The sequence below is a fragment of the Peromyscus californicus genome, unplaced genomic scaffold (assembly GCF_007827085.1).
Source record: "Peromyscus californicus insignis strain IS unplaced genomic scaffold, ASM782708v3 Scaffold_10__1_contigs__length_136768540, whole genome shotgun sequence".
Lineage (NCBI taxonomy): Eukaryota > Metazoa > Chordata > Mammalia > Rodentia > Cricetidae > Peromyscus > Peromyscus californicus.
In genome coordinates this window covers 32,320,079-32,340,195 of record NW_026294391.1, presented here as the reverse complement: position 1 = coordinate 32,340,195, position 20,117 = coordinate 32,320,079, and the positions used below count along the sequence as shown (strand labels likewise).

General features: G+C 40.5%; 1 protein-coding gene and 1 long non-coding RNA gene across 8 annotated transcripts in view; one reads left to right on the top strand and one right to left on the bottom strand.

Annotated features, from left to right (window-relative positions):
• Cnksr2 (connector enhancer of kinase suppressor of Ras 2) overlaps positions 1-1,026 on the bottom strand; it is a 236,486-nt gene extending 235,460 nt beyond the window's left edge. For all 5 annotated transcript variants that reach the window (XM_052729013.1, XM_052729087.1, XM_052729167.1 and 2 more), the window contains exon 1: positions 856-1,026. In XM_052729013.1, coding sequence (XP_052584973.1) covers positions 856-919 — 64 coding nt within the window. In that variant the 5' untranslated portion in view covers positions 920-1,026. The remainder of the gene's footprint in view (positions 1-855) is intronic.
• Positions 1,027-1,590: 564 nt separating this feature from the next.
• Positions 1,591-20,117, top strand: part of LOC128104602 (uncharacterized) — a 29,109-nt gene continuing 10,582 nt past the window's right edge. The window contains exons 1-4 of one of the 3 annotated variants that reach the window (XR_008216047.1): positions 1,591-2,080; positions 3,034-3,184; positions 4,820-4,925; positions 9,032-9,107. This is a non-coding gene — a long non-coding RNA (uncharacterized LOC128104602). Of the gene's footprint in view, positions 3,185-4,819; positions 4,926-9,031; positions 9,108-20,117 lie in introns of all 3 variants that reach the window. The other 2 variants (XR_008216042.1, XR_008216038.1) reach the window with 2 other exon arrangements.

The following is a 20,117-nucleotide window of genomic DNA, read 5'->3' as shown; positions in this document are numbered from 1 at the left end:
AGAAAAAGACCATATTTGCGACTAGGAGGAGGGTGAAGGTTTGAAATCGGTTATTAGAAATTGTCGGGAGTGGGGGGAGCCTTCAAGATGGAAGAAAGGAGAGAGTACTTGAATGTGCACCACTTTAAACCTGACGTTGAGTCCTTAACAAGAAGCAGCGAGAGGTCTAAAGCCTCCACATACCTCAACCTAGGAAAGCAAAGGATATGCTAGGGAGTGCGCAGGAGGGAACCTACATGTATCAGCAGGGATGCTGTCCCAAGGGAAGCATGTATTTTCTCTCCCCCAAAGTAGCGCTCCCCCTTCCCGATCATCCTCAGCCCAGCTTGGAGGGGCTCCCCAGCTTCCACCCCGAGCAACTGCATCCTGACCCCATTATGCGGGCTTAAAAGTTGCCAGGAGAGTTGGCACTGGGGAAGGCACTTGGCAGGGCGAAACCTAGAAGGGGCCTCAGGTTTCCAGGAACAAAGGGACTGGGGAAGGGGCAACCGTGAGAATAGGTCCCGAGGGCTCCTCCCATAGCTGGGAAACAAGGGTCGCGGTGTCCTCCCGGCCCGAAGGCGTCGAGGGAAGCGGGAAGCGGCTAAGATGCGCCGGGATTCCACCGCCCTGCTTCCAGCTTCAACCAGGTGGCGCCCGCCGCTCTCTCGCTCCCCGCGCCCCTCTGGCTGAAGACAAAAGGAGACCAGGGTCCCCGGGCCCCCATCAGAGCCCGAGGACCCCGTCCATCCCAGCGAGGACCGTTAGCAGTCGGCTGGAAGCTCCCAGGACGGGTTGTGCCATGGTGGGCGCCCCTCCCTCGTACCGGGACCCCTTGCCCCAGTGTCGCCTCGCCCTCCCCACAGAGGGCATTACCTTTCATCCAGTCCACTACTTGACTCGGAGACCATTTGCTCACTGGTTCCATGATCAGAGCCATGGGCGGCGGGGTTGGTGCCGCGTGGGACGCGGAGCTCGGACAGAAAGCGAAGTCCGTAGCCCGAGGCGCCCTCAGGTGGGGTCGGTGGCCGGCCGCAGCCTCCCGGGGTGGGCGGCGCGGGGAGGGCGGCTTTTGTGTGGCGGTCCCGAGGCTGGAGCGTCGGAGGCGACCGCGGTGGGAGCGGCGACGGCAGGGGAAAGGCGCTGGGGTCGGCTCGCTCCGAGCCCTGGCGGCGGCCGCTGCCGCAGCCTCCGCCGCTCAGCCCCGAGTGTGCGTCCCGCGGGGGCTTCAGTTCATGGCTCGAGCCGCCGCCGCCGCCGCCGAGGGTCGCGGCGGGGAAGGAAAGGAGGCGCCGGCGCAGCGCCGCAGCCAACTTGCCCGCTCGCTCGCCTGGCGCGCGGGAGTGGAGCCCCCGGCACGACGAGCCGCCCGGCGGAAATGACGAGGGGCCTCCTGCCACCCAAAATATCTCTCCGCAGCCCTCGGGTGCGGGGCGCGCGCTCCACGAGCCCCCCGCCCGCTCGCCGCCGCGCGGTCCCGCCCCCAGGGCCGACAGCCGGCGCGCGCGGGGCGTGTGCGCGTGCGTGTGCCGGCGCGCGCCCGGGGCCGGAGTTCTGCCAGACAGGCGGCCAGGTGCGAGCAGCTCACACTCTCGCCCTCCCGCCCCGGGGGGCCGCACTCGGCCAGACCCCGCGCCCGGAGGGCGTGTGCGGTGGAGCCGGTAGCGGCGGCGACCGAGGCTCGAGCTGAAGTCTGAATGAGCCTGGGATCGGTTAATCAGTCAGGTGCGGCGGCAGGGGCATGGCTCCCAGGGGCCTCCCAGGAGACTCGGTAGCGAGACGGGCCGCCCCACTAGTTGAACCTACAGCCGAGGTAGTGTAGGAGGGTACCGTAGGCCCCCCGCCACCGAGGGGAGGGGACGCCGCTGAACTACTAGGGTGACAATGGGAGCCCTGGCTTTGCTCGCAGTCGCCTTCGCGGCTGTAGAGTAGGCTCCCGAGGTGACTTCCTTGGACCTAAGCGTCCCTGCGGAAAACCGGGGTTTCCGTAGACGGAACCTGGCTCTAGCCAGAAACGCCTAGATGGCCCGTGCTGTCGGATCTCCCCTGGCTGCTAAAAGGGACCTGGGAAGTCAGAGCAGTCAACTGCAAGCTGCTCCAGGTGATTCTGAGAAGCTTCCCCCACCCCTACACGTGCCTTTTCCAAGCCTCTGCTTCAGGTTTTCGGCCAATTCCTTCAACACAGGGTCCCGATATCTATTCCACATGATGTCATTTTGCGTTCAGATGTTCTTATATAAGAACCAGAGAGTAATAATGGGATTTAAAGTTAGTGACAAATTGCAAACATGATGTTTCACATATTGTTTGCTTCAAAAATCTATGCAGGCTTCTATGTAACATTTACAGATTGCCTAATGAGGCTTCACTTTCAATGACAATTCTAGTAGCAAACTCTACCACCATTATAGTTTTTTTCTCCGTATAATTCTTAAAGAGCTACATTAAGTAAACAAGAAACTCCTTTTATTTCTATAATCATTTCAATAATGTCAGTAAATCATGCCAGTTCCTACCGTAGCCATTTTGTCTAACTCAATTTTATGAAATACAGAATGTCACTTTCTTCAGTTGGCATGAATTAACAGCCCCTCCACAGAGAGAGAGAGAGAGAGAGAGAGAGAGAGAGAGAGAGAGAGAGAGAGAGAGACAGTAGCTGATAAAATATTGATGTTTTCATGCTACTGGTACAAAACAAATAAAATTTAAGAAGCTTGTGCTGACACTTGTTTAGTAATCCAAACTTCAAAATATACACAAAAATTTTTAAAGAAATTTAATTACACAAGTTATGTTATCAAAATATTACTATTAATAATAACACAAATTTTATCAAGCAAGGTGCTAAATAATCACTTTTTGTTTTATTCCAGCTTCATACTAGCTCTACTATTAGCCACATTTTACAGCTGAGACTTTAGCTCTCACATTCACTTCCTATTCCCTAGATATTACTCAGTTACATAAATGTTAAATAAATTAGTGAATAGTGCCTTAAAAGGTCAAATTTATCTGAGATCATGATGCATGATTATAACAGCAAGTTCATTCCAGAATCTCAACTTTGAAAATGAGTGTCTTAAATGAGCAATTATAGTGAAAGAGAGGTCCACTGAAGATCTACTGGATGCATTTCATCAAACTTAACCACGAAGAAGGCTGAGACTCACCGTGCATTGTCCTAATCTATACCTAACCAGAAATGGTAAGAATATAGAGCATGACCAAATTTGGCGGCACCAGTAAGTTGCAGGTAGAAAGACTAGGCTTCTGTGACAGCAACCATACTGTGAATCATAGTGAAAGCAAGTGCACATTAAGATATCACGTACCTAATGGAGCAGGCTATCAAGACAAATGTCACACACCAAGATTAGTCAGATAGAGATGGCGATAGATAGATTATAGATAGATAGATAGATGGATGGATGGATAGATAGATAGATAGATAGATAGATAGATAGATAGATAGAGGGCTACATTAATTGAAATTATGTGACAAGGCCACTGGCAAAGAAAATGAGAAAGAAAAGAGAATTTTGAGGAAGACCCTATATGAGGCTGAAGGAATACATAGTCCCCTCCAATTTATGTTACAGTTAGGCATTTATGTTTTTCTCAATCATGTAAAATGACTGTGAAACTAAATCTGAATCTAAGAATGAACCAAAATGTGAGTGTAGATTCCTACTGTCTTAACAGATTGCATCATGGCCTTAAGCGTTTCTCTTAACTTCTCCTACCTTAGGCTCCTCCATGAAATATAGCATTTGACTTTGACTTTGACAATATAATCAGCATAAATCATTTCACTTAATCTCTTCAGAACATAACAGGCTTTTCATTTTAAGTATTCTTGATTTGGGTAGGGGAGAAAAAGAAAAGGATTAAATCATCACTGCTCTTATTCTTTTATTCTTAACTACAAATGACTCAGCTGAATCTTTCTGGCACTTTCCAGGACTGTTCAAATAAACTACCATTTATGTACTCTGCCTATTACTCAGAATTTAACATCTTCCCCACTTTTTTGTGCATATAGTATAGTGCATCTCTATAAAAACCCGGGCAACTTAATGTTGCCTTCTCTTAGTGAACAATATAATCTTTAAAGATTAGGAGTAAAGTATGTTGTAATAAACATATGCAAAAATACAATGAACTAATTGGTATGATGTCACACATTCTTCAACAGGCTAGATTTAAACGCCAAACTATGAACCTTTGGGAAAAGCCTCAGATTCTTTTTTAATTGAGGCAGAGTAGAAATATTAAGTTAATTAAATTAATTGGATATATACTTTTTGAGATATTTGCAACCATATCAAAACAAATCACTTGAAATGATATTTTTAATCTTTTTTTTGAATAATGTCAGTCTAATTTATGACTCTGGTTGTTAACACTTTGTCCCTCCAGATTTCAAAATAAAAATGAAAATCCCTTAACTAAAATATCCTGTTAAGATTCTAGAGTGCAATGTAGTTTTAATTGGCTATAGATGAAGAATTTACAAATAGTTCTCTAACTAATCTTATTTTTAGGAATTATGACAGCTAGGAAGGGAGTCTTCCAATGGAAGAAGGACTTTTAAGCCTTTGTCTCTTTGGAGCGAAAGAGAGAATATAAATGTTTTCTAAATTGGGCTTATAGGGATCTTATTTTTACTTACCATTTATTTTGCAAAGATACTTTGAATTACTATGCAAGATATATTTTAGTAATTTCACTTATTTAACATTTGGATAAAATATCATTCAGAAGCTCTTCTGGTGGATGTTTCCAGTTGGCTTGGATTTCTTTTTTGATACTGCTATATTGATTTCTTGTCTTTTTTGAGATTGGGTCTATATAGCCCAGACAGATGTGAATGTCACTCCATAATCAAAGTTGGCCTTGAATTCTTCAGCTCTCCTACCTCAGACTCTCAAGTGCTGGGAATACAGGTATGTACTACCATGCCCAACTTCTTACTTTCTTAATAAGCAATGTCTTCTCATGATAATTTATCCCTTTTACATTTTATTTTTGAATAACACTGATCACTAAAACATTAAGAGAACAATTAAACAAGAGAAAATAACAACCTCCTCTTTTCCTCAGTTTGTCATAGACAGTGCTTGTAATTTCAAAAGCAGGTATATTATACTTCAGCAATTCTGATAAGATTAATAATTATAAAAAAAGTACTTATTGTTCCCAAGAATAATGTAAAAATCTTATTCCAGAGAAAGGTTAGTGAAATTTCTGTAATACTGTTGGTATTTCCAGTATAATTCACCTAACAGCTATCAATTAAGATCCAAAATCTCTAATAGCAACCTAAGTTTCCAATCATCAGAGAAACCAGTATGAAATAACCTTCATTGTAAATAGGCCTCAGTGCACCTCTCCAGGCCAAATCTCCCTTTAGATTGAATGGGGAGAAAGAGCACCGAGGGATGATAATTAAATTAGTAGAATAATTTCTTTGTTGTTGTGCCTCAAAGGTAAGCTGTATTAAATCAAGCTTTGTCCTTTTCAACCAAGATTTACAGCAATCTTTTCTAAGTGAAGAGAAATTGGCCTGAGTTGAGGTTGTCTGGAGGGGGTGTTTAAGGGTTCTTTCCAATACTGTCCCCTGCTGCATTAATCACAATCTAACAAAAACCTTAGAGCCCACTAAGATTAGTTTCCTTAATGCATAAATCCCTAGCCCACCAGGGAAGTTTCTAATGCACTTGGCAGACATTAGTGAAGGGCATATAAATTTGTTATTCAATATTTTTTGAGCACCATCAAAAATGCTGGACTCAAGTTCTAGCCTTTGATCAGAAAAATTATCCTAATTTTGTATATATGGATGGCCAAAATACTCATATGTTGGTAGGGGAAATAAAAATTTTACAATTCATTTAACAGGATAATGTGATAAGTACAAAGATAGATATGCCTACTACTAAGCAAAGAGGAGAGTTTAACTGCTATAAAGAATACTACATGGAGGCCTGAGTGCTCAATTTAGACCTTAAAGGATAGTAGTTAAGCAGCAATGCAGGAAAGGACTTTTAGACAAACTGTGGTCAAGGTTATATAGCATTTTATATAGGTCCCTGGGTAGTGGATATTAAAAAGCAAAAAGTGACAGGACATAAAGTAGGAATGAAGGGCAATAACAAGATAATGGGGAAAATCAAACTAAAATAGAGAAATTTAAATATTTTGAGTTATTAAATGACTTAGAGATACTTGCGTTTTCTATAGAATACTCAGGTAGCTAGGGAGAATAGGGATTTGTGCAGTGGCCCTATCGTGTCTGGCAAATACTGTTTCAATGCAGATGTCCACTAGCTCTGGCTCTTATAAACTTTCTGTCCTCTCTTTTTTAATGGTTCCTTATCTCTTCATGTTAACCAGGTGTGAGTCTCTTTATTAATATACTGCAAAAGGAGCTTCTCTAATCAGGGTTGAGAGATGTAATAAGGTTTGGATAAAGTGAAATTCTGAAAATTCAAGTAACACACAAGAAGGCAGAAAAAATGAAACAGAAAAAAAACAGATAATTAAAATAAAGTGGTGATCTGAAGCTTGGATGCATCAATTACTGTAGATATAACATATCTAAGGACATCAATGTAAAATGATATAAAAAGAATTAAAAATAGAGCACAATGATATGATATTTCCAAAAATTCATTTCAAATGTAACAGGCCAAAAGTGAAATGATAGAAGATATTGAATGAATATTAATTTTTAAAAGCAAAAGTGGCTCTGTTAATGACATATATTAATGTCAAATAAAGACGACTTTAAGAGAAGAGGGAAAAATACACAAAAAATGCTCATTTTACACTTCAAAACCAAGGGAGATGTTACATAGTTCTGAGAAGAGAAAATTAACATCTGAATATATTCTTTAAAGTTGCAATGCATGGTAGTGTGTACCTATAAATGTATCACTCTGGAAGTTGATGTAGCAGGGTTACCACTTTTGAGGCCAGTCTATGCTCCATAGTATTTCCAAGCCAGAATTGACTACAAAGCAAGACATTGTCTCCTTCCAACCAACAAACACCCGAAAATATAAGAAAATACAAATTTCTTAAAGCTAAAGTTGCAATGTTAAGCAAAAGAGCCTTAAGACTGTCTCATTACATTGTGAAGAATTAGAAAAATTAGCAACATTCTTCTGCTGTGATAGAAGGTCTTTGGATAATGCCTTAAATTAAGAAGTCTATTAATACAATCAGATAAATGAGTGAAAACGAAAGAATATAAGGCTTATGGTGTCTCAGCATAAGTCAAAATCAAATTACTAAAATTTGTCTATGTTTTACTTTAGTAAACATTTTAAACTATTTTAAAAGATGTAGAAGGATCTACTATGAATGACTACATGTAAAGACAGAAGCCTTTTATAAGATGCTTGTCATTAGTTACAAGATTACCCCAGATTATGTTTTGTTTCACTTACACTAAAAAGTTTTAGGTATAGTAACCACTGCATTTAAAACAGTAATGAAAAAAATTCTACCTTGAGGGTGAAACAGGATTGATTTAAGAAAGAATTCCTGGAAGCAAATATATTCTAAATAATAATAATAATGGTAATAATAGTAATAATAATAATAAGTGAAGGGAAGAAAACAAGAGAAGAAAATTGTAGAGAACACAAGCTAGAGTCATCAGAGAGGAAATGCCTCCATGAGATCCAACTGTAAGGCATTTTCTCAATTAGTGATCAATGGAGGAGGGCCCAGCCCATGGTGGGTGCTGCCATCCCTGGGCTGGTGGTCCTGGGTTCTATAAGAAAGTAGGTTGAGCAAGCCAGGGGAAGCAAGCCTGTAAGCAGCACCCCTCCATGTTCTCTGCATCAGCTCCTGCCTCCAGGATCCTGCCCTGTTTAAGTTCCTGTCTTGACTTCCTCCAGTGATGAAAGACAATATGGAAGCTTAAGCCAAATAAACCCTTTCCTCCCCAACTTGTTTTTTGTCATGGTGTTTGGTCACAGCAATAGAAACCCTAACTAAGACAATTGTCTTCTCTTGTTTTCTTCCCTTCAAGTTCCCTTTTCACTTATTACTATTATTCTTTTTTAGAATATAACTGCTTCCAGGAATTCTTTCTTAAATCAATCCTGTTTCACCCTAAAGGTAGAATTTTTTTTCATTACTGTTTTAAATGCAGTGGTTACTATACCCTAAATCTTTTTAGTATAAGTAAAACAAAACATAAAATCTTGGAATTCAAGATATAAAGCATATATTTATAGGAGAAAAGTAAAATAATTGGTAATTTAATATGAAAATTTAAGGAGCACTGTCTTAAAGTGGGACATTTGTTACTGGGAACATACACTCTGTCTCCTAGCAATTCTAATAGAGCATATTTCACTACTCTTTTCTCCCTGATTTCATGAAGAGTGGCCATATGCTTCCTGAGCCAGAAATTTTATTTTCAGAACAGTATGTTGTCTCTGAACCTTTTCTCTTCTTTTGTTTTATTTTAACCAACATCTCAGTCTGTAGCTCGAACCGGCCTGAAACGCACCATGTAACTCAGGCTGGCTTCAAATCCACTGTAATTCTGCTTCAGCCTCCCAAGTGCTGGAATTGCAGGCATGAGCCATCACACCCAGCTAATTATTTTTAATGTTGACTAAAAAGTATATTTTCTACTTAGAGAAGATATGCTTTTCCCATACCATAAACTATTCAGTTCACCTAATTTTCAGAGGTTTTGAATTTCAAGAGAAGGAACAGAATTCAGTTGATAATGGGAACATAATAACAACTTCTTGCTTTCTATGCATAAGTATTTTTATAAAATTCTATATGAAGACATAATTACCAAGTTGTGATGGTTAGTGTTGTCAAATCTACAGAATCTACAATCACCTGAGGATGGCCTCTGGTTGTTCCTGTAGGGGGATTATCTTGATTACATTATTAATGTGGGAATACATACCTTAATTGCGGGCAGTACCAGTCCCTTGACAGGGAATCTGGGACTATATAAGTGGGAAAGGGTGCTAAGAAGCACTTCACATTCATTATTCTCTTCTTACTGCAGATATAATGTGAGCAGCTGCTTAAAGCTCCTGCTGCCCTGACCTCCCTGCCATGACAGATTCATTAGACCTTGAACTGTGAGTTAAAATAGACCATTTCTCTCTTAAATTGTTTTTGTTAGGGTATTTTTTAGGTTAAAGATTTATTTCAAATCATATGTATGTTTGTGTCTATGTGTGTGGGGTATGTACATAAGAGTTTGAGTGCCCTCAGAAGCCAAAAGAAGCAGTTGGATGCCCTGGAACTGGAATTACAGGTGGTTGTGAACTGCCCAACCTGGGTAATGGGAACCAAACTTAGATCTGCAAGAGCAGCAATTATTGTTAACTGCTGGGCCATCACTTCTACCCTCTTGTCAAAGTTCTTTACCACAGCAACAGTAAAAGAATTGAACACTGAAGTCTTTTTCAATTATCACATTACTGCTTTTAATATTCTACCAAAACAGTATTATTTTTAGTTTATTTAGTTTACTTCATAGCTTATTGTAACCTTTCAAAGAAAGATTGTTATTTTTTTGAATATGTGAAACTTTTATATTGGTATCAAAGACTGGTTGTTCTAATACAAATACTCTTATGGTACCAGTTAGTTACAAATTTGTAAATAACAGTTTAAGACATTAAATCTGCTTAGCTTTTAATCTGAATGTATAAGTTCAAAAAGCAACATTAAGGTTATGTTCAGTAGCAAACCATTTTAATTGAAGTATGTATCCTCAAGAAAATTATCTCACCTGCATAAATAATGCTCTCACAACTTATATGAAAATAGATACTGTGGTAGTTTGAGTGAAAATGGCCCTCAGAGGCTCATAGAGAGTGGCATTATTAGGAGATGTGGCCTTGTTGGGATAGGTGTGGCCTTGTTGGAGGAAGTAAGCCACCGGGGGGCAGGCTTTGAGGTTTCAGATGCCCAAGCTAGGCCCAGTGTCTCTTTTTGCTGCCTGTGGGTCCAAATGTAGAACTCTTGGCTGCTTCTCCAGCGCCATGTCTGCCTGCATGCCACCATGCTTCCCACCATGACAACAGACTAAACCTCTGAACTGTAAGCCAGCCTCAATTAAATGTTTTCCTTATTAAGAGTCGCCATGGTCATGGCGTCTTTTCACAGCAATAGAAACCCAAAGACAGATGCTGTATAAAATTATAAGATAAATCACAAATTCACCAAAATGTGTAGAATTGTAAAGTAATATAATACAAAGAGAAACTAAGGAATGACTTCAGTAGACTTCATGTCTAACTTCAAATTCAAGGGTTTACAATATTTAGAATACTTCATAAGCCTAATAACTTTTAATATTTTCATCTATAGTATTGGTTTCCCATTTCTTAGAAATGTCTTCAGGCTCAAATAAAAATGTATTAAAAATCATGGTAAATTATACAAATGTAAGCTAATGTTTTTTAATTAAATTGTGTACCACAAAATATCTAAATAGTCTTCAGATTAGCAATTCTTTTTCCTGTATGCATAATTTTGATGGTCAAAATTCATTAGAGGCCATGTCTGCCAAGTAAAGTTGCTGTTCCAACTCAACAACACAATTTTTGTTTAAATAAAGAATAGCTATAAATTGACACTTTAAAAAATGTTAGAAATTACTGAAATCAATGTTTTACAAATTTTAGAATGTTTTTAATTATAATAATATCTTGAAGATGATTATTTTGAATGGTTAATTGTAATTTATTATGTTTCTTTAGTTATATGGCTTTAAAGAATTTGTTTATCTGAAATTTAGTAATATTTCCACATATACTCCTAGGACATTCTATCATTAGTCCCTTTCTTAGTTAGCACTAATTGTCAACTTGACACAGTCTAGAATCACCTGGGGGGGGGAGTATCTCAGTTGTGTAATTGTTTTTATCAGATTGGTCTGTCGGCATGTTTTTCAGGGATTATCTTGATTTTTAATTGAGGTTAGAAAACCCATCTCACTGTGAGTGATACAGTTCTATGGACTGTCTACAGATGCTAGCTGAACACAAACCTGAGTGAGTCAGAAAGTGAACTAGCAATTACCATTCCTCCAGGGTTTCTGCTTCAAGTTCCTTCTTGAGTTTTTACCCTGCATTCCCTCAATGATGAGCTGCGACATGGAAATATTAATGAAAGAAATCCTTTTCTACCCTGAGTTGCTTTGGAGAAGTGTGTTTAATCATAGCACCAGAAAGGAAACCAGATACCATGTTTACTGTAAAATACTGCTCTACAAAACTATAAAATGAACTACAAAGTAATCAAGTAAATCAATGTTTGTAAAGGGAAAAAATAAAGCATTCAGTTTTCATGCATTTTATACTTGTGTGGGTATAAAATATAATGGGAAAAAAATCAGCTCTTATGAACCATTTAAGATTGAGAGTTAAAATTGGATTATGGAGGGAGGAGAATGAATTACCAAAGTAGCACTTCACTATCAACATATGTAAATGACTATTCATATGAAATAAAATTGGCTTGCAAAATGAAACCTTTCCATTTTGTTTCCCATATATGGAAATACACTTTCTATAGGGTGGCTGAGAATAAACTGTGGTCCACAGAATCCTCATCTTAACCTATGTACCTATAATTTATTTTTATATTCTTTTTCTTTCATTTTTTGAGACAAGTTCTCATGCAGTCCAAGCTGGCCTGGAATTCACTATGTAGGCAAAAATTACCCTAAACTTCTTCCTGCCTCTAACTCCCAAATGTTGGGACTATGGATGTGTGCCACCATGCCCAACCCTGTACCAGCAATTTGTACACAGCATTGTCTGAATCCTCACATAAGAGAATGAAGAGGCCTGATAATTATTGTATTTATTTTTGTCCAAAAATGTTGTGCCATGTTGAGATAAAGGTAAATTCACATCCTTTTATTTTTATTACTATCTTTTTATATTTTTATAGAAAATAAAATTTTTTCATATATTATATTCTGATCACGATTTTCCCTCCCCCAACTCCTGCCAGATCCTCCACCTCCTCACCCACCCAACTCCATTCCTTCTTTCTCTCTTTAGAAAACAAACAGGCAAACAAAAAGCAAACAAACCAGAGTAGAAGGAAAAGAAAAATAGCAAAGAGAAAGCAGAAGAAACACACACTCACATACACACACACACACACACACACACACACACACACACACACACCCCCACAAAATAGGAAACCATAATGTGTAAGCAAAAAGACCATTAAGACAAAAAAAAGGCCCAAAGAAAGTGGTATGAGACAAAAAGCCTACAGAAATACCACTGAGTTCATTTTATGTTGGCCATCTTCTGTTCAGCGTTTGGCCTACCCTAAAGTGTGGTTAATATACCCAGTGAAACTCTACTGGAGAAAACGACTTTTTCCTTTGCAAGCCCGCCTGGCTTGAACATGTGCAGGCCCTGTGCAAGCTGCTGTAGTTTTTGTAAGTTCGTATGTGTATGGTGCTACAGTGTCTGGAAGACACTGTTTCTGTGGTGTCGTCTTCAATTCCCTTTGGCTCCTAAAATCTTTCCACCTCCTCTTCAGCATAGCTCCCTGAGCCCTGAGGGGAAGTGTTTGATGGAGACATGCTATTTAGGACTGACTGTTTCAAGGTTTCTCACTTTCTGCACACAGTCCAGTTGTGGGTATCTGGATTAGTTCCCATCTACTTCAGGAGGAAGCTTCTGTGCTGATGACTAAGCCAGGCACTGACCTATGAGTATAGTTGAATGTCATTAGGAATTATGTTTAACATCCTTAATGTCACAACTTCTGGTATGTGCAATGTGATGGGAATATAAAAACAGAGCACATGAAACTTTTTTCCTTAGATAAAGGATGAAATTGAAGCCACTTGAGAAATATTAGGATGATTAGGAACTGTTAGGTTAAATTCAACATTTAGTTTAAAATTTATTCAGACAACCAGCAAAACACAGAAGGCTCTTGGCTATATTTTTACCATCATACATAGTGGAGATACCTACAAACAGATCAATTCTCCAAAACAAGGCCACAATCCTTATGAAAGACTCCTATATATATGCTAGACAACTGAGAAAACATCCCCATTGAAAAGGGTAGGAATGGGGCTGGAGAGAACAGGTGGTTCAGTGATTAAGAGCAATGGCTGCTCTTCTGGAGGACATGGATTCAATTCCCAGTACTCACATGGCAGCTTATAACCATTTATAATTCCACTTCCAAGGGATCAGATGCCCTCTTCTGGCCTTCTTGGGCTACAGGCATGCACATGATGCAGACATACATGCAAACAAAGTACCCATACACATAAAACAATAAAATAAAATATTTTCAATGATAGGAAGAGCAGGAGATATGCTCATGCATTAACCCTGCCATACACAGAATACTTTAAAATAAAGAAGGAAAACCTAACTGCCAGCTTCTTGCTGAGGTGTGAAGGGTTTATACTACACATATAGTTTCCAAATTTCCAATCCTTGGGGAAGGGCTTGGCTTTTAAAGCCCTTGATTAAGGAACAGTAGAGATAGGACATCTGGGGATTTCTTTCCATCAAGTACAAAGAACTTGGTTTAGAGGATTTCCATCAGGTATGAAGAACAATTAGGCCTGTTGATGTAGATGGGCATGCCAACACTCCCAGAAGCTACAGCCCCTAGAATGAGACTAGCTTCCAATTTTCCAACAGAAAGAGCCTAGCTGTATGCTTTCCCAGAAGTTCATTTTGGTTCAGGAATGTAACAAGTCAGTCTTTAGAAGCTGAAATAAGCAAATAAAGAAGAAATTGTTTGAGGGACTGGAGAGATGGCTCAGTCAGTAAAGTGCTTGCTTTGCAAACAGAAGGACCTGCGTTTAGATCCCTAGCACTCACATAAAAAGCCAAGTGTAGTGGCAAATGTCTGTAGTCCCAGTGTTGGGAAGGCAGAGACAGGCAGGTCCCTAGAGCTCACGGGTCATCCTGTCCAGTAAACTGGTGGCTCCAGATTGAGTAAGAGGCCTCATCTCAAAAGGTAAAGTGGAGAATGATAGAGAAAAACACCCAACATCGACCTCTAGGTGCATATTCACATACATACACACACACCCTGCATACACATGTGTACACACTCAACGTGGACATATACATATTCATACACCTCCCTTTCTATCAAAGAATATACATTACTTGATCATAAGTGAAACAAGGAATACTGATTTTTCCCCTTGCTTGTTCCAACAGTAATTCTAGGCCTATAGTCTGGAAAAAAATTGAAAATCTCTGCTAGTAAGAGTGGGAGGGATGGTACACCTGGCACTCTATTCCTTGTCTTGCTCATCAGATAAATCGGAAAGTGTGTGGGTGGGTGGGGGTTGTGTCTCCATGCCTGAAAGGGAAAGGGGCATTCTCTTTGTCTCTGACTTGCTTCAGCAATAACACTGGAATGGAAATCTTTTGATATAAAACTATAAGACCTCTGTTTGATTAAATAGGAGAGTAGGCTCTTCTTGCACCTTTTTTATGGTGTATTATAACATAAATCCAATTGCTCTATTTGAAAATAGTTTACTAATGCATCGAATAGCCTAACTTTCATAACCTTCACCGGAGAGACTGGTTTCTAAATCACACTGGAAGTTGAAGGACCCTTGCACTCCTGAGCCTATTGGACTACAGAACACAAAGGATGACATTTAAGCTTTCAAACATTCAGCAGCAAGCTCTCCAGGTTCGAAGTGAGCACTATGATCAAGTTCTGGCATATCTGCCACATACACTCTTTGTTTTCGGGAGTTGAGAGCAGGCAAACTCTGACTCTCAATTTCATTGAAAATAAACAAGAAACTGGATCATATATCTAACATCCTAACTTAAGCCAGGTATGGTATTAGATGTCTACTATCACAGATACTTTGAAGGCTGTGGCCTAGTACATGCTGATACTGGGTAACTTGCATGTAAAGAACAGTTTCCATGAACCCAAATATTTTTGTTAATATTTTGGATATGGAGAAACAGCAGCCTAAATCATCTGAGTAATTTTCTTAAGGACACATACTGAGTACTCTTCGTAGTATACAAAAACCCAACCTTAAAGAGAAATAAATCCTCTGGCCTCATGTTAGTCCAGCATCATGGAGTGAATGAGCACCTTCATTTCCCTCTGGGTCAACATCCTGACCAAATGTCAACAATATATCATCTGGCTATCATCCCAAGGCTGTCACTGTGGTCTGTCCTCACATTCCTCTTCATCTCTTAACATTGCTACTACAACCAGCCAGGCAAGAGCAGCCAATGGCCAGAATAAAAGAAGAGGAAGAAGGAACAGAAGGAGGAACAAAAGGAAGAGCAAAGCGGGGAGGAGAACGAACAGGAAAAGGAGGAGTGGTGGAGGGTGTTATGTGACAAGACTTTTCCTGAGAAGTTACAACACACATGCCTAGTCACTCCAGATAGGAAGCCCAAAACAGACCAAAATATAGATAAGTGCAAAGTCCAACTTGGTGAGCCAGTGGGTTTCATTGGGGTTACTTACAGGAATATGTGTGAGGGTTACTTACAGAACAGAAATTACTCAAAGACAGCTGCCTCACCAAAGCCCACTCCAAGGTGGGTACTCTCTCACAAAATCTGGGAACCTTGAGCATACTGCATAGCCTGTAGGCAGCTCAACAAGTTGGAGAGTGTCTTTTTCAAGTGACTCAGTTGGTCTAAACCTCTTCCAGGCAGCATGGCTGGTGTTGCTTACTTGGGGAAGGAACCACCTAGTGAATTTGGTCATTTTCAGGAACTCCCTGAAGCTATCTTTTTTTATTCAATTTTAAAATTTTATTTTACATACCAACCACAGTTCCACCCTTGCTCTTCTCCCATTCCCTCCCCTCCCCCACTTTCTTTTTACCACCCCCTCCATCCACTCCTCAGAAAGGGTAAGGCCTCCCATGGGAGTCAACAAAGTCTGGCATGCCAAGTTAGGGCAGGACCAAGCCCATCCCCCCCCCCTGCATCAAGGCTGAGCTAGGCATTCCACCATAGGGTGTAGGTTCCAAAAAACCAGCTCATGTTCCAGGGGTAGATCCTGGTCCTACTGCTAGGGGCCCCACAAACAGACCGAGCAACACAACTGTCACCCACATGTAGAGGGTCTAGGTTGGTGCCATGCGGGCTCCCTGGCTGTCGGCCTAGAGTCAGCGAGCTCCCATGAGCTTGGGTCACTTGTCTCCGTGGGTTTCCCCATCATGATCTTGACCCCCCCCCTTGCTTTTCTAATCCATCCTCCCTCTCTTCAACTGGTCCTAGAGCTTGGCCTAGTGCTTGGCTATGGATCTCTGCATCTGCTTCTATCAGTTACTGGATGAAGGTTCTCTGATGACAATTAGGGTAGTTATTAATCTGATTACAGGAGAAGGCCAGTTCAGGCACCCTCTCCACTGTTGCTAGTAGTTTTAGCTGGGGTCATCCTTGTAGATTCCTAGGAGTTTCCCTGGCACCAGGTTTCTCCCTAAAGCCATAATGGCTCCCTCTATCTCATCACTCCCCCCGAACTGGACCATCCTGATCCCTCATGTTTCCATCCTTTATCCCCTCTCCTCTAGCCCCATGAAGCTATTTTGAGTTGTTTACCTTCTGTCTTAAGGAGCTTCCCTGGGAGATGGAATGTTTTAATCTCAGAGGAAACTGTTAAATGAGAGAGAGAGAGAGAGAGAGAGAGAGAGGGAGAGGGAGAGGGAGAGGGAGAGGGAGAGGGAGAGGGAGAGGGAGAGGGAGAGGGAGAGGGAGAGGGAGAGGGAGAGGGAGAGGGAGAGGGAGAGGGAGAGGGAGAGGGAGAGGGAGAGAGAGAGAGAGAGAGAGAGAGAGAGAGAGAGAGAGAGAGAGAGAGAGAGAGAGAGAGAAGGAGGGAGGACATGGAGGAGGAGAAGGAGGAAGAGTCATGGTAAGAGTCAGAGTTGGAGTTGACCCCTACCACCTCTGGATCTCTGTTCATCACAAACTTCTTCAGATAGACAAGAGACCATCACAGCCTGTCTAATTATAAAGGGAGCAGAGGTGTCCTCTTCCTGGAGACAAGCCTCTGTCCAACTCCACAGAGACTCAGGAGGAGTCCTTGAAGAGATATACTCATGTCCACAAATTCTCAACAGAGGAACAAATTGCAGACTGAGTGACCCAATGGAGGTGAGCAGATGGATAATTTTTATTCTGTCTTGGCAGCTACATGTTAAATAACAATGTTCTTACTATAGAAAAATAAAACATGCCCACTAATGGAGTAGGATAGAAAGCCTAAGAATAAAACCAAGAATTTATAGTTGACTGACTTTCAACAAAGGTCTCAAGTAACAACAAGGAGGAAGGGATAGTCTCTTCAATAAATTGTGTTAGAAATCAGGACATCCTTGCACAGAAATTACAAAAATTAACTTCAAATGCATAAAATATTTAAGCCTAAAGTCTGAAACTATGAAAATACTAGAATCAAACAAAGGGGAAAAGCTCCATGACATTAGTCTTGACATTGACTTCTTGGGTAGGATTCTAAAAGTACTCATAACAAAAGCAAAACTAGCCAAATTAGATTCCATGAAACTAAAAACTACTTGCACAGAAAAGAAAATAATTACAAAAATGAAGATAAAAATCATATACTGGGAGAAAAAATAGTTGTAAGCCACGTATCTGATAAAGGGCTATTTTCCAAATATACCAGGAACACAAACAATTCAATAGTAAGTGGTATGGTTTGGATGTGGTTTGACTATGTACCCCAGTTTCATTTGAACTGAAGTGCTAGAACTTTTGAAGAATTACATCCTGGTGGAAAATTGATTAGATCATGAGTTGCCTTAAGAGAGCTGAAATAGCCAAACTTGTTTTGTAACAACTCACTCTTGGAAGAACTAGCTTGCTATATGAAATCAATATTAATCTCTCTTGATGATGGTAACCCATGACAATATAGCCAAAGGAATTTTATAAAGTATGTCAAAGATGCTGTGCTTCTATATTAATTTTAACATTATTTGTAAGAACTAAGAAATGGACACAAATGAAGTACTCATTGTCAGTTGAGTGGATGTAGAACATGCGGTGTACATATGAAATGGGGTAATATACAGTCTTACAGAAGAAAGAAATTTGATCTTTCAGGACAATATGGATAGAACTGAAGGAATTATTCAGCATTAAATAAGCCAGACATATACAAGAAGGCTAATACCATATGATTTTCTTTATTTGTGGAATCTAACAAAGTTGACCTCATAGAAACATGGAACATACAACAAAGGCTATGTGGGGATATGTTATGATGAAAGGGAAGATGTTGCTCAAAGGTATAAATTCTTAGATTTGAAGAACAAGGTGTGTGTGCGCGCGCAAGCGCAGGACTGACTTGATGTCAGATATCTTCCTTGATCATGTTTTACTTTGTGTATTTATTTTTAAATATTTATTTGTGTAGGAGTGTTCTGTCTCTGTCTAGTTACTCTTTAATCACTATAATAAAAACAATCATGACAATGACAGCAACTTATAAAAGAAAGTGCTTAATTTGGACTTATAGTTTCAGAGGGTTAGAGTCCATGATGGCAGAGCAAAAGCATGATGGCAGGATTAGCTGAGAGCATACATCTTGATCCAAATGTAGGAGGCAAAGAGAGACACTATGAATGTTGTGAATCTTTTTGTTTTGTTTTGTTTTGTTTTTCGAGACAGGGCTTCTCTTTGTAGTTTTGGTGCCTGTCCTGGATCTCGCTCTGTAGACCAGGCTGGCCTCTAACTCACAGAGATCTGCCTGGCTCTGCCTCCCAAGTACTGGGATTAAAGGCATGTGCCACCACTGCCAGGCGAATGTTGTGAATCTTTTGAAACCTCAAAACCCCACTGACACACTTTCAGTAAGGCCTACCTCCTAATCCATCCCAAAATTTCCACCTACAGAGGACCAAGTATTGAAGTGTATGAACCTACATTCTTGTCATTCTCATTCAAGCCACCATAGCCTTCATATATGTAACTGGAGTTATAAGGAGTTGTAGGCCACTCTGTGGGTACTGGGAACCAAACCCAGATCCTCTGCAAGAGCACCCAGCCACATAACCTTTGACCTACAGTTTGTCCTGTCTACACAATGTGCTGGGGTAGATGGGGTGCAGAAGTTGTGGGAGTGGCCAACTAATGACTGCTCCAGCCCAAGACCAATGCCATGAGAAGGAGCCCACCCCTGACACTGCCTGGAGGGTTAAGACCCAGAGGCTGAACAGCCCAGAGACCTAGGATAGAACCAAACACAGCTGGAAAAAAAGGAAGATGAAGTCAGTGGTCAATGTAATGATTTCTAAAGATATTCTGCTATACTCATAGACCAGTGCCTAGCCCAGTTGTCATCATAGAGGTGTCAACCAGCAACTGATGGAAACAGATGCAGAGACCCACAGCCAGACATTAGGCTTGTGCCTTGTACTCAGGGAATCCAGCTTGTACATTCTTACACACAGAGTTTATGACAACCATTTCAATCCTGGAAAATAATTCACTTCAACCCTGGAAAGTAATTCTCTTGACAAAATGATCCTAACTACAGACCCTAATATTACCAATTTAATTCATGTAATTTATGGCTTTTATTAACAAAAACAGTTCTTTACCACAGTAGTCACACATGAATCAGGAGCTTCCCTTCACCATAAAAGCCAGTATTACTAATTCATTATCTGTAAAACATTAATTCTAAAGGTTGTTTAACTGTTTTTTTTTTTTAATGTCTGTTTGTGCTTTTCTCTCATTTTTCTAGAAAACTTAATTTTTTCTCCTGGTTGTTCCACAGTCCCCTGCTGTGTTTTTTTTTCCCTGGCCAATGCACTGATTTGTTGTAGTGAGTCTGTAGTTAAAAACAGATTAATTCTAACCCAGCACACAAAAAGAAAAATCCATCAACCTCGCCTCTGTACCGCATGGTCAAAATAAGCGACTCTGACCAATTATGTGCTCATTTTCTTTCAGTTCCTAGGAAAGTGAAAGCTACTTTAAGAATTAATCTCGCTTATCTTGTTTGCCTTTGCTTTCCCAGTTGGTAGATAGTATACTTAGCAAACGTTGCTTTGTACAGAGGATCACCTAAGCTTTGTAGCAGTCCTAATATAAATG